At 44.7% G+C, this 14548-nt stretch overlaps 1 protein-coding gene across 3 annotated transcripts; it reads right to left on the bottom strand.

The window, feature by feature from the left end:
- Positions 1-941: 941 nt before the first annotated feature.
- Positions 942-11751, bottom strand: NCLN (nicalin). Of its 3 annotated transcripts, none has more exons than XM_009331820.1 (14): positions 11566-11751; positions 11193-11337; positions 10464-10558; positions 10151-10231; positions 9835-9938; positions 9305-9393; positions 8987-9126; positions 8375-8553; positions 8072-8159; positions 7939-7977; positions 7660-7823; positions 6975-7028; positions 6810-6888; positions 942-5424 (listed from the first exon to the last, which is right to left on the bottom strand). In XM_009331820.1, the coding sequence occupies exons 1-14, from the start codon at positions 11683-11685 to the stop codon at positions 5365-5367; spliced, it is 1437 nt and encodes a 478-aa protein (XP_009330095.1). In that variant the 5' UTR covers positions 11686-11751; the 3' UTR covers positions 942-5364. The 3 variants fall into 3 exon arrangements, with proteins under 3 accessions (XP_009330095.1, XP_009330094.1, XP_009330093.1); XM_009331819.1 differs by having other exon boundaries at positions 11572-11736; XM_009331818.1 differs by having other exon boundaries at positions 11193-11334; positions 11566-11736.
- Between the last annotated feature and the right edge of the window lie 2797 nt (positions 11752-14548).

Genomic DNA, 14548 nt, shown 5'->3' on the forward strand with positions numbered 1-14548 from the left:
GCAGGCCACCGCCTCCCTGCTGAGCCACAGCGAGCCGTCGCCGGCCCGGCGCGGCTCTACTGCCGGCGGGCCCCAGACCGTCCCCCAGCCGCCTCGGAACCAACCCAGCAGCGGGCTGGGCTCCCCCGCCCTGCCCCAAATCACCGTCAGGGAACACCGGGGACGCAGCAGAGAAAGGCATTCCCGGGACCTGGGAGGTTCACCCGGTGGCTCCAGGGCCCCAGCAGCGGGAGGGCTGGCCTCCTTCAGCCAGCCTGCAGAGGAGCCAAACATCCTGGCTGGGCAAGGCACGCGCTGCGACTTGACTTTGTACCTCCTTACGACACAGGTGGGAAGGTGGGGCAGCCGATGCTTGAAAGAAAGGTCTTACCACGGAGAACCCCTTAGACACTCGGCCATTACGAGGAGGCAGAATGGAAGTACAACCTCCGTCTTTCCCCTTCTGCTGCGTTGAGGTCAGTTTCCCACTCTACAGCTGCGACCACTGTGGTCTGTAAGACTTGGACTGACTCATGCTCAGGGAATAGATCTCTTGCGATGTTTGTAATCTGAATAGTTTATAAGTGTTCAAACAGTCATTTGGTAACGACAGAGGCCCAAAAAACTACCACTACCATACACTGTGTTGGCTTCTCAGGTAGCCAGTTTTTCACAGTATTGAAGCTGTCTTGCATAGAAACTTTAATTGCTTCACATCAGCACAAACCCTTTGAATAAATGGGCATTTGCTCACCTCAAGGTGCTGGAATCTTGCTCAGGGTCTGTAAATATTTTCTGTCATACTACTTTACTTTTGACTATATAGAAGGGATGACATAAGCTCTTAAACACACGCATTTTCTCCCTTTTTGCAGGGGGTCTGCTCTTTCAAATAATGTAAGGAGATTCCAGTTTTTTGTGCTTCCAGCAGCAAATAGTTCTCCAACAAATCTGTTCATCAAACCCACTCACTCGGTTTATTTTTCCAAGGGAAAAAGGGACAAACAAATAAGGAAATGAAAAATGTTAAAATACTTAAATATTATTACATTTATAGTCAGAACAAATATGTAAATCAACTGCATTGAATTTTCTATTAGCTTTTAAATATTCACCTCAATATACATTTGTTCTTTAGGACACACAAGAGATAAATAATTGAGTTAACATTGCTAGATAAATCAACTCTTTTTCCTGAGCTGCAAATATTCCAGATTATAACCTTGAAGTTGCTATCCAACAACTACAAATGGAAACTAAACAGATTAAAGTGAGCAAGCAGGAACCCACGCTTGAGTACCCAGAGGCCCAGTTTACTGAAACATATAGTAGCACCCCCATCATTTCAGATCAGTAAGTCAAGACTGAATGGCTCTTAAATGTAAAACCCAGCCTGGCTACAAGGTGCAGGAGAAGCTCGGTATTTTGGCTTGTGCTATGAACAACATGAGAGCACATGATTTAAAACAACCAACCCACCTACCCCTCACCCCCACCCTCCCAAAACCAAGCCCCACAATAATTTTGGATATATGTGGTTTTAAACATCTAAATAGATTGTGGTGACTCCTCCAGCCACAGACAGTGGGGTACCTAGTTCTATTTTGGCTTCAGGGTCTTTCCTCTTAGCACTGAGTACAAGAGTGGAGTTCATAATGCACAGTAGTACTTATTTCATAACAATGAACCAACCTCTCTTCTTTGGGAGATCAACTACAATAGTCCAAACTACTTGCATACAACCCCCATTAGTGCCTGTGTGGGTGGGAGTGGACAGAAGGAATGAACAGCTTCAGTGCTTAAATCCTGTTGGAAAACCAGATTTTTATGAGCTGCAGACTTTGACAGCACCAGGACAACAGGTAAAGTCAGACAGGTAGCAAAGAAAATTGTTTTATGGCTAGAAGCATCAAATGCTAGCCACTTGCATATATGTGAACATATGCTTTCCATGCTTCTTCCTTCCAGGCCAGGCAAACTCCTGATAAAAAGGATAGGTAAAAATAGGGGTAACAAGAATCAGCTACACGGAGCTCTTCTGCAGTGTTGTGGAGAACTTTTATTTTACCAGAACAGCTGTTGGATTTCTGCCTTTGCATGTTGTGTTGGTGACAGAATTGATCAGGTATGCTGCAGTATGGATCAGCACCATTTTTCTTGTTTTTTTAAAACCTAGCAGAATAGCAGAGTCTATTTACAAGTTCCTCCGTCAACTTCCCAAAGGAAACAGCAATGTGGGAACTAAGTTCACTCCCAGGATAGGCACTCTGTTCCAGCTATCAGAAAGTTGGAATGTGACTATCTCAGATATGAGTATATAATGTTTCAGCGCACAAGCACTTTGATCAAAAGCATAAGCCATTATCTGTAGTAAAAACTACTTTCTACAGCAGCCAGCTAGACATACACAAAATGCATCCAGTCAGATTATAAGACCAGTTACTCTCGTGTGGGTGAGACCAATGTACTATCCCAACTGCCCTTCAGGTTTACAAACTCTCCTCATTTACCTCTATCCACCTTTTTTTTAGATAGCTGCCACTGGCTTCTGGCACTGCATCAGGAGTGTTAGCAGTTTATTGTTGAGACCACAAGGAGCTAAAGTGTTTGCTCTAATGCTACAACCTTGACAGGGACATAGCTGCAACCACGCTGGGTTGCCTTGGTGGAAGTTTTTGACTCTGAACTTTGAGCTTCTCATCTGGAAGACCAAAGTTTGACAGTCTCCACTGCAATGAAGAATGGTCCGGGCCTGTTTTGTTTGCTCTTGCCCACTACTTGCAAATTTTACATGCATCAAGTCAAGCTGCAGCAGGATTGCTAATAATTTTGGTTTTTTCTATTTTGCTCAGTGAATTAACGGAGTTTCATTAAGCCTGGTTAAGTAATCTGCTTGATTGGAGGGAATACCCCCTTCTCCAAGTGTAACACTAGAAATGTATGATGCAGCTGGAGGCCTCTGAAACTACTTCCAGATATTCAGAACCTACAGAGAAATTCTTCAGATAGCCACTGTACCGCGCATGTTCTGAATGTACACAGTCCAGAGCATGCACCTTCCCATAGCACAACATATGTAGTCTCTAAGGGCAGAGCATAAAAGCCAGTGGAGAACAATCGAGGCTCATCTTCCAGCCACTCCAGCAATTTCTGAAGTCATTATAAATTCACTTGGCAGAGGAGTGTCACGAACACTTCATGCATGCAGAGAGATGTATTTTAAATAAGCACTCAAAAGATCAGAAAAAGGCAAGTTTCCCTGTAGGGCTGGTATTTCAGGAGTGCCTGGTACCATGCCACCTGCTGCTATTAGAGCAAGCCACTGACATCAGCACGCTCTCCTGGAAAAGAAAAGACCCTTTAAAGAACAAGTTGCTACACATTTAAAGTAGCAGAAAGCACACATCATCATGGGGTAAGGGTACTCCAAGAAGGAGACTACAGTGAAACAAAGAAAGATGGATGGAAATCAGTGCTTTGGTCCCCATCCAAAGGACAAGGACAGTGACTGGCCACAACAACCCCTTTTCTAACAAGTGCACGCACAGCAGCTGTGGTGCAGACAAGGGTACACAGCTTGAATTTTCCTTGCATACAAAAAAAGGGTACACCTTCATTCAAACCCACAAGAGCTTTTCAGTCTCTGTAAAAGACGCTATTTTAAATACAAGTAGTCATTTTTAAAAAAAGGTAGTCACCATGGCCTGTGAAGAGACCTCATGTGCATAGAACAAATTACAGAAAGGACTCAAACATTGTTGAGTGGCAGGACAGTAGTATTCAATCAGGACATCTTCTAGAACTACAACTAGCCTAGGACTTGTAGTCAGTATCTTGATACATTTTCCAGAAGAACTTGAGGATAAACAAAGTGCAACACTGCCCAGAAAGGGCATTCAGCTCTCACCAGAAAGTGGTGACAAGTATCCTGCTTACCTTGGATGGTTGAATTCAGGAAAGACTTGAACTTAAGATGATGACAATGCTTGAACAACTGGTTACCTGGCCCTCCTGATCTTTGCACAGCACTGGCAACTATTTTGGGCAACTGCATAGCTCTCTCCATCCAGAAGCATCAGCAAACTAAAAATAATGCTTGCTCAAGGACAAAAGTAACAGAGAGCATGTGTTCCAAGATACACTCTCTTAGGTACAGTTCTAGAAACAGCCATGTTTAAAATGACATTCATAAAACTTAATTTTTTGTTTTGTTTTGCTTTTTAATGGCTAAGCGACCTGCCTCCCTTCATACTGGGGGCAGCACATAAAAGGACAGCAACAAGCACTTCGGGAACTTGCTTATACGTGCAGGCCAGGAACAGTGTTTCCAGAAATAATAGAGCTGAAAAATGTGAAATGAGACCCTGAGATGCAGGTGAACATGGGAAAACACCCCAAAATCCAGAACACATCTGGAAGCGAAAACTGAGGAATGAAGATTGAAGGGATTACAGACTAGAGCTCAGCAGGACCTGGGCTGCTCTTGCTATTAATATAACCAGCTCATTTAAATACATGGAACAGCACAGAACACGATCCTGCAGCAGCTGGAACTGTAGGACACCCCTTAAAAACCAAGCTAGAGTTTAGCACAGAGTGGTGGCAGCCGTGAACTGTTCAAGGACCATAAACTTTAAGAGAAATCAAGTACACAGCAAAATGCATCCTCCAATAGAGACAGGAGAGAACCTGTCCTGGTAAGAACCCTAATGCAAGAAACCCGTTTTAACAATCTTTCCTCAATCTGTCAGTAACAGTCAAGATCATTTACAGTGCAAAAGGGAATGAGTTATTGCACAATCTAAACAAAATGCAAGAAGTTGCTTGCTGCAGACACCGCTTGCTCAGCACACCTTCCTAAAGCCAGGCAGTGAACTTAAGGAAGAGGTACCATAAGAAAACATGCTAATAGTATTCTCTTTAATTTGCATGTGCACTTTTTTTCCTTTTAAACAACTGCTCTGAGTCCTTGTTTGCTGGGCAGAGATAACATGTCACTCTACTCTGTAGTTTCAGTTTCCAAGTTCGCTGTATGGCACACGTGTCCATGAAGGTGCTGGACTTGGTTTTACGCTCATAGAAGCTACTCAGAATCAGCCGTTCAGTGTTTAAACAACCTGCAGGGACTACTGAAGTCTCTGAGCCTCTCCCTCGCCAAAAAGCAAAGGAAAACAGACATGGTGCAAGTCAGGGGAAGAAGGTGAAGAAAAGCACTTAAAAGGTGCACAAGAGTTAAAATTTCATTTTCTTTCTGCCTTCCTCCCCTCTATAGAGTAGCAAAGAGGAGACAGAGGAAGAGAAACAGCAGGATTCAATGGAAGGCAGAAGGTTCCTGATGGGCTCACCGATGGCTCAGTGCTGCTGTATGGGTGATGACTCGTTGCTTCACTGCTGCTTGGTTTTAAGGGATAATCTCTGTATCATCTTGTAAAGGAGACCAAAGTGCTGGAAACAGAAGGAGAATAAGTAACCATGAGTCCTTATAAATTCTAAATAAAATGACTGTGTTCTACACGAGAGAAAACTTACTAGAAGGCTTAAAACAATACTAATGTGCAAATGCAATACCTTGTTTGGATCATTCACTAGCACTCTCATCCGGAAGACAGTGGGACTTGGTGAACTAGTAGGAATTATTACAATGAAGGCAGTTACTTGAAGTTGTACAGAAAGTGATGGCTTACAGAAGTGTTTGTGCAGGCCTGTATCACTCCCATTGTGAAGATGCAAACACTTGTTAAAGATTTTACATTTTTTGATGCAATTCTGTTCCTTCTGAAGGGGAGGAGAAAGCTTCAGATTTCAACACATGCATGATACTGGTCACTACAGAAACACTGCTGCTAGCAGTTTCAGGAATGTAAAAATGAACCAGGCACACACAGAGATTCCCAGTAGTTCACAATCATTTAACTGGATCTTCTCTTTCACCATTTCACCAGTGACTTAGAAATTCACTTAACTCCTCTTTTGATTAATTGCATTTTGATTTGATAACTACTTCAGATATTTGACAGATATAACAAGATCCAGGCTTCAAATGATTTGTAATAACAAATGTAATGAAGATTGCTGACAGAAATCAAAGTATATGTTTTCCCTCCTGTTTATGTTGTTACATCAGATTTTTAAATGCTTGTTGTTTCCCCAAACAAGTAATAAGCACAAATAGCACGAAGACATCAAAATTTAGATTGACCTAAAATGCTTCCCTTTCATTCATGTTCTTCAGATAACCCAGCCAGGATCAGAAGCCTAGTTCACAGTGGCTTTGTTAACACTTAAACAAAACCACTTAAGCTGGCTGGCCAAGGCATGGAGCATCACATTTCCGGGAGTATGGACACAGGATGTATTTATGGTTTCATTGAAGAAAAAAAAAAAAAGGACACCCCCCCAGCCCCCAAGATGCATTTCTAAGCTGCATCCCAAGTTCAGATACTGGAAGGATGTCCTAAAACTCCTAACTTACTACAAGCTGCAAACCTTTAACATTACAGCAGATGTTAGTTATCTTGAGAAGTTTCAGTCTGAAGCTGTCACGTAGCCAAAATAGCTTAACAAGTGAGTTGTGCATGTCCTTGACCAAAAGAAAGAGGTCTATAAAATAGTTTTGCACTAGAATGGCAAGAGATTGCCTTCAGCACAGCCAACTGAGATACTCAAAAACACACACAACAAAACAGCCAGCCATTTCGGATTACTACTTTTAGAGTGGGGTGGCATTACTGTTCCAACTTTGGTGCTGGGACTGTGTGAGCACCAGTTACTGTAGCTAACGTGATTTATGAGGAAAATAATACATCTGTCTCCTGCTTCTCTTCTCTTACCTGCACTGCAACATAGGCAACACCAAGGTAGGCTGCAATACAGACAGCCAGAAGCAGGTCAAAGATCGCTGGCTTGACCCTGCAATAAAGAACACATGAAATTGCTACAGCAAGTACTGCCACAGAGTGAGACAACAGCCCAACATGCCCAAGAGAATTCCATACCTGTATGCATTCATCACCTGTTTCAGCTGGTCATAGAAAACAAACTCAGGGTCCCTGTGAAAAGCAGAAATTCTTCAGGTTATGTTACACTTCTTGACCCTGCAGTAAGACAGCCCAGACCTCTGTTCCCAAGGAGTTCATCCAACCAGAGACAGGTAAGCATGACCACCTTACATACCAGTTTTGAACTGATTTAGTTGTCAAGTCTTTCTCTTCCTACCATCAGAAACCTAAGGATACAAATTCAGATGCTGTTCATCTGTATCAGAAGAGGCATGTGGAAGACGCCTCACTGGGTTCATTAAACTGCTTCAACCCAAGCAGGTTAGACAGGATGGAAGCTGCCTTTTTGCAATTAAAGAAAGCTTTCTAGGGGACCTTAGTCTTTTCCTGCATTCAGAGAGAATCAGCACTCAGAGCGGGAAGGGTGGAACCAAAACAGTGAAAAAACAAGCTCTTCAGACAGAGGGAGCTGCTGGGACTCGTTACTGTGCTGCGACGAACGATAAAGAGCTTTCTCTGAGAGAACAGAGAGCATGAACCAAAACTGCCAGGAGAGGAGAAAAGAGCAATCACTTCCAGCTACATGCCAAGAAGCCAGGAAAGCTGCAGCTCAGAGACAAAATTCACTGGAGGGGAAAGTCAGTTTGCATGCCCTGGCTGGTTCTTTCATCTCTTTTCTTACCGTTTGTCTGCCTTTACATGATGCTGTTTGACATCCTTCAGGTAGCGACCCATATAATATTCTAAGGTGTTGAGGAAGGTGCTGTCTTTATCAATCAGCTGGGCAGCCCTGGGCTGACTGCTCAGCCAGTCCATCACTGATTCTAGTTGCTCCTGCTGGATCTGCTGCAGAAAAATACCACCAAAGAAAGGGAGTCAACCACACATAGGCCGAGACCAGCCTCTCTCAGAGACTCTTGATTCCTTCTTCCCACAGGTTACAAAAATGCACTGTGCTCACCATCTGATCTGTGAAAATCTGCAGATCTGCAGGTGCTCCCTGCAAGGGAAAAAAAAACCTCAGGCTATTGGTGAGAGCAAGCTTGGTTGGGCAGGACAAATCTGGCTAGCACTGCACGATGGGCAGCTCTTACCTTGTCTGTTAGGTTGTAGATGACCCTTGTCAAAGCCTCAGCAATGATTCTAGTATTCCTGGTTAGTGCCTTAGTGTCTATTCGTGCCCTAAAACAGAAGAAGGGATTATGGACTTGTCAATGGGATCAGCTTCCTCTAGAAACCACCCTTTTTCACTGCATCACACATGAGCCTGAATCCAGAGCCCAACTCTCAGTGTTTTTTCACCCATCCTCTGACCATCAGAACAGCACAAGCAGTCATGATGCCAATTTGTGTTTATGGGCTGGATTTCAACTGCAGCCTTCCCTAAGGCCTCTAACCTCCTATCCATGATGCTGTTGCGCAGGCTGTCCCGGTGGCTCTCCAGATGGGAGATGGTGAATGCTGGCAAGCGTCGGATTGCAAAACGCTCATGCTCCCATGCCAGCATGTCCTCAGCCAAGTTTATCTTCTTGTGCACCATGGAAAACTTCACCTCTGGGAACTGGCTGGCAACAACCTGAGGGAAAGGACAAGCCATCCAGGGTGTCATGCTGCCCACTGCATAGTCCCATCTTGCATTGCCCAGTCCACCTAGACCCAATTTTTTTGTGTTCCAGAAGGTAAATAATCTTCCACCTGTGAGGTGCAGTTACTGCCATTAAAAAGCTGTTTTAATGTCAAAAAAGCTGTTTTAACGTCACTACAGGGTAGCTTTTGCAAGCAACAAGCCGTAAGGAAGTGCAGTGGAAAATGCAGCAGATCTAGTCTGCTTCATTTGGGACTGTGTCATGAGGATTTGTCTGCACTTCAAATGAAGTGACCATAAACAATACATGAAATATTTCAGTGGCACACCCTTTCTTCACGTCTTCCTTCCTTCCTCTCTTGGAGAGCTGCAGCTCCCCATAGTAAGTCCCAAGTTCCCATCTACCTAAAATGCTTTTTATTACCATTTCCAGTTCTCTCAGAAACGCATGCTGCAACGTCCCCTCCTTGGGAGGCTTTGAGACATGGAGATGAAGGCTATTGCCTCGGCCCAGAGTATCAAGGCAGAGAACAAATGCTACGTTGTCCTGCAGCAGGCTGGAATCTGGAACAGAAAAATCCAAACCTTTATTGCTATGCTTTGTGCTGGGATTTCCATCCCAGAAAAGCAAGGCCCACACAAGGAGATTCTCACAGGAGGGCTGACATATTAGACACTTAACATAATCATATTAACAGAGACCTTGCCACAGAACATGCTGGAATGCCAGCCCCTTACTCACCAGTGTGGTCCAAATTGTCTTCCAGCCACCGCTTGGTTCCTTGATAATTAAACTTGCCACCTCCAGATGCAAAGAACAGCAAGTTATACCTGCCCATCAAAGAAGACAGAAAAGTGTTAGCACACTGCACTCCATGGCTACAGAACTCCTTTACTCAGCCTTGGAGATGTGGTGAAATCACAACAGCTAGCACCTGACATTCAAGGCAAACTGCCCATTCACAAATGCTTCCTACATACCACATACTAAGGTAATGGCAGGACAGGGGTAAAGAGGGCGAGTTCCCAGTGCTTGAGGATGGAATCTACTTCCCACATCATTCCCTCCACTTGTCCCCAGGCTTGACCAGAGCTACAGCAAAGAAACTAAAGGAAGGAGCTTGGCCATTAACAGCAGCTGTACTCAGAGGGAAGCAAAACAGAGCAAAGGAAGTAAAAGACTGCTTGTAACACTCTACAGGTCTGGAGCAAAAGCCCTTCTTATCTGATCTCAGCTACACACATTCAACCAAGAATAGGGCAGTTTCTTACCCAGCATGGGTACGTCTGTAGGTGTAGAGCCGGGAAAACAGCCTGGCTAGTTCCAGTAGCACTGAGATACCACTGCCATTGGAGTCAGCACCGTGTGACAGCCACTGCAGGATGAAGTGGGACAGAGACAAGGTGACAACCCTACACTTATTTTCACATACCAGAACAGCCTTCAAGATAGCACACCACTATGCTCCACTTATAACTGCCCCATGTCTTTAAGGCCAAGAAAAAACATAGGGGCAGAGGCCACATGGGAAAAAAGACAGGAACACACAGACAGGAACAGAGAACTGCAGGAAGAATGAATACTCACTGGAGCCACTCCAAAAGAATCATAGTGGGCAACGATCACAACAGTGGGCAGGTCTTCTCCACCCAGCCCCGTAAGCCTTCCCTGCAGAGGAAAGAGATCAGTGTAACTCAGCATCACCCTTTGTGCACCTGTACAAAGACAGCCTGAATTCTACATGCCTGTTGACTCTGCAGTGGCCTCAGTTCTGAGGACTTCAGATACTTACCTGGCTGAGACTCCCCTGACTTCCCCTATCAGTCCAAATGTCTGATGAAGTCCCAATAAAAGGCAGCATCCCATCAATGTTGCCAGTTTGAATCCATATACAACTCACCTCCACGCTGGGTATGAGCCAGTCATTGATAGCTTTGCTTTGAGCCCCGCTGGTCACCATCTGGAAGCCATTGGCAGTTGCCGTGTGCAGCAGGACTAGAACAAAAATAAAAGTGTGCACCTGGGGAAGTTGCATCCCTTTTTTTCCATTGCTAACTGAGCTCTGGAGAGACCAGCTTTAAACCATTTAAGCCCTCTCACTTGTCGTTTGTGTTTATGCATTGACACGGAATCCTGGTGACCATGCATTTTCATTCTGTCCTGAAATCCCAATACTTTGAGCTGGCTAAAACAAAAACTTTTCTCCAGCAGTCCTAAAGATAATCATGAGCAGCAGGTCAGTAAGATAGTAAAGTTATTTACAGGGGAATACATGGAAGTAATGAACTGACTTGTGGTCAGACAAAAAGCTTCAGCTTCTACCAACACACTGTAGTCATTTAACATCTTCAATGTTGTTTTTAACTTGAGTTTTGCTTTCTATTTTACTTGCAACAGTGTGAAGCTGAGAACTCACTCCATGCAACTGTATTTCCAAATATAGTCAAGTAATACTCTCTCTTATACTGTGTTTTTCTTCCATTAAATCTCAAAGCACTTTAACAAAGACAGAATAAACACGAAGGCAACAGAACACTGGTTCATGGTGCATATGACACAGCAGACTGCTCCCAGAGGTGGGATCAGGACTGTCTTCCTCTAAACCTTTCCCCCACTTGTCAGAACTCACCTTCTGCAGCTGAGGCAGAACCCTGTGATGCAGAAGCAGCCCGCGTTTGTTCATAGATAGACAGTAGCTCTTCATCTTCCACTGCAAAGTAGACTGGCACAATGGTTTCCATAGCAAGCATTTCTGGCTCTATCTCCATGAATTGCTGAGGATTTAAGTGAGACACAAACTTAGCATCTGCTAAACATGCAAGAGGGCAGAAAGAAATTAATAGCCAAAGCAGAGAGAGAAAGGTAAGTTTTAAAATTAGAATATGATTTGTTGTGCACTACAACAGGAGCTTTCAGTCCTATAGCAACCCAAGCCTCTCTCCCTCTCAAATACATCTCCCATTGGAAGAGAAAGGGAACGTTTTTTTGTTTTTTTTTTTTACCCTTACAACATCCTGTGGGACAGAAGAGATAGATCGTGGCAAGATGATCACCACAGCACCAGCTGACTGGCGGAGAGCCTTCTGGTACTGCTCATAGGAGAAATCCACCAGCCGCATCATGACGCAGCGGCGGCTCAGGACGTCCGCTTCTACAGTGCGGGCTTCTGTGTTAAGCACTGCGCTCCTGGTGCCTGTGAGGAGAGAACAGCAAGAGGTTTTGTAAGTGATTTCATCACATCCCCTTTGCTTGAGCCTAGCTCCTTCTCAGAACAGCCTTGGTGACAGTCTGATGAACTTCAGAGCAGCCAGGACCTGCAGAAAGCTCTTCTCCCTTGTCCAAGAAGGAACAGAGATCTGTGTTTTTTCCTTGCATCCATCAGAGCAACATCTGTGCAGCCATGTCCTGCCAGACTCCCCTTACTCCAGCACTACACAGCCTCGACCACCTTCCAGTCTTCCTCCCCACCACAACCACACAGGCTACCTGTTTGCTCGCCTGCATCTAATACCTGCAGACAGCAATACATGTGGAGAAAGCCTGGCCTCTTGCTATGCAGCCTACTGCATCCTCCAGCTGTAGGATCACGTCTGCAAGCAGAGGATACAAGCTGTGTGGAACCACTTTGTGAAAGGACACAAGGCTGCCCCATGTCTGCCCAAAGGGCTGTTCTAGCTCACCCACTGTGATGTTTCTGTGGCTGAGAAAATTACAAATGAGCAGGCTGCTTCTAACTGCTCGCTCTCTCCTACTCTCAGTTTCAGCATACCAAATCCCCCACATGAAAATGCAATCCTTTGGGAGAACAGCAGTCTGGAGGCTTGCCAGCAGCTCCAGCATTTTCCAAGAGAGGACCACAAGTACATCTTGTATAAATAGAGACGTTCAAATCCACCTTACAATTTGTAATGCTCCAAATCCAATTTCTTCTTCTATAACTCTGGCACCTACATCGAAGACTTCATCACACTAGGTCCCCAAGCAGCCAGGGAGGTAGCAAGGTGCTCCAGAAGGCATCTCAGCCTATGCCAAATAGGAGTGTTGCTAAATGTTAGATTTAAACGTGGCTTAATTTAACTCTAACATTAGTTTGGTCCCATCAAAGGTCAAATCACCTAAACAAGAAAAACCTGTACTTCCACTGCATACTATCAGTGAGGGCCATACACCCAGAAACAGAGTTAAGGCATGATCTAAATTCTCCACATAAAGCTCCTACAGTGTATAACAAACAGATGTTAACAGCAGCCCCCATCCCCCCCATCAGAGAAAAACAATCCATAATGAGGAAAACTCCTCCACCATTCCCAAAACAATGATGTGCAAACACAGCATAGTGTGGATCCAGACTTCTGCTCCCAGCACAACCCTCTAACATCTAAGCAGAGCAGACCCAACAGTATTTTCTGACAGTGTGGCAAGATGAGTTGATTTTCTGCAGTTTCTCTACAGAGAACTGTTTAATAACGCTTTATTTACTATCTAAAGAACTCTATTCTAACAGTATTAGAGGAAGTCCAAGTTTGTTCTTCAATTGCTCTATGACTGATGTTGACAAAAAAACCCCTCTTCTCCTCCCTGCAAGAAAAGGCGCAGCAGCAATCTCCACTTAGCCTTTTTGGAAAACAATATGAGAATCTGGAACAACAAATAGCTTTTATCCTGAAGGACATCTGGCCTCAGAACACACATGGAACAGGAACATCAGCTACCCAAAGGGGCTGGCAAGGAACAAAGGAAATACACAATCCACAATCCACCGAGCTAAAAGGCTCCAGAAAAAGAAACAGCATAAAAAGTTTATTGCAAGCATCTTAAAAAACAATGTGTGGCTTTTCGAGAGTTCACAAAATATTCCAAAATATGTTTTGCACAGTTGGCTAGAGAGAACACTCAGGCAAACAAAGTCAAAGCCAGCTGAAACACGTGCCTGCTGCCCCCATTAAGCCTGTCAACAAAGATTTACCACCACATGAGAAAAGAGATAGCTTAACACTCCCATGAGAGAGCCTACCTTGGATCTAGTGAGGTTCTCAACAACAGAGGTCTCAAGATGTGGACACATTTTGAGAAACTGTGATGGATGAACCCAGAAATAATTTCAGATATTCAGAAGCCACCAGTAGCGCCTGTAGCGTTTACAAAGCGTGCAGGCATAGCTGACATTTCATAACTTCTACTGATGTTTGATCTTATGAAGATCTCAAAGATGTAGAGACTGAGTCTCATGGACAGTACAGAATAAATGTGGGGCTGTAATGCCAGACTGTTAACAGAAGTCTGAAACTTAGGCCACAAAACAGACAGCAGGAAGAGTCACTCACAGACAGAATACATGCCCTGATCTGGAATAAAATATCTATGGAAGACTCAGAAACAGCACTTGATTCTGGGTTAGTGAGTACAGGGCTACAACAGTTCAATGATTCACAGAACAGGTTGTGTTTCTGACTCAAAGAAAGGTGTTGCACAATCGGCAGCCTGGAAGCAACAGAACAGAGGAACTGGAGGTCAGTCGTAACATAAAGGAAGAACTGTAAAAGAAAGGACTCTCAAATGAGGAGACGTTGGAGCAATAGACACTGCTAATTGAGACTGAAGAAGAGGCTGAACAGCGAAGAAGAATCAACCTGTCAATAGAGGAGTCAAACGCAAGAGAACAAAACTGAGCTCACTATCAAGTTCCCCAGTATGCAAGAGGGCGGCAGCTAGACTACTTGAAACACAGGTTGTTCAGCCCACAGACAGGAGCCTGCAAGGACACAGCAAGGTCCTTGGCCACCTCTAGGTCACCATGTGGGAGCTCTCGGCACCCTCCTGCTTGTGCTGAGACTGGGCAGTAAAACTCAGCCAGATGGGGCCCACCTACAGCCTCCCCTGGGTCTGGGCCCGGCTGCAGCCTTCCAGGGCTCTCCGAGCTCTCCTGCAGCCTCCCCCGGGCTGGGTCGCCCTCCCCGGGCCGCCTGCAGCTCCGCGGCCTACCCT

This window comes from Pygoscelis adeliae, unplaced genomic scaffold (assembly GCF_000699105.1).
Source record: "Pygoscelis adeliae isolate BGI_AS28 unplaced genomic scaffold, ASM69910v1 Scaffold239, whole genome shotgun sequence".
Lineage (NCBI taxonomy): Eukaryota > Metazoa > Chordata > Aves > Sphenisciformes > Spheniscidae > Pygoscelis > Pygoscelis adeliae.

Bases quoted from the DNA above. Each gene is read 5' to 3' on its own strand.
- NCLN (XM_009331820.1), bottom strand. From the start codon at position 11,685: ATGATGCGGCTGGTGGATTTCTCCTATGAGCAGTACCAGAAGGCTCTC. The intron at 10,559-11,192 runs GTGAGTTCTGAC...TTTTTGTTCTAG, and splicing joins TTCTGCCTCAGCTGCAGAAG to TCCTGCTGCACACGGCAACT. The intron at 7,824-7,938 runs GTGAGCACAGTG...ATTTTTCTGCAG, and splicing joins AGATTTTCACAGATCAGATG to CAGATCCAGCAGGAGCAACT.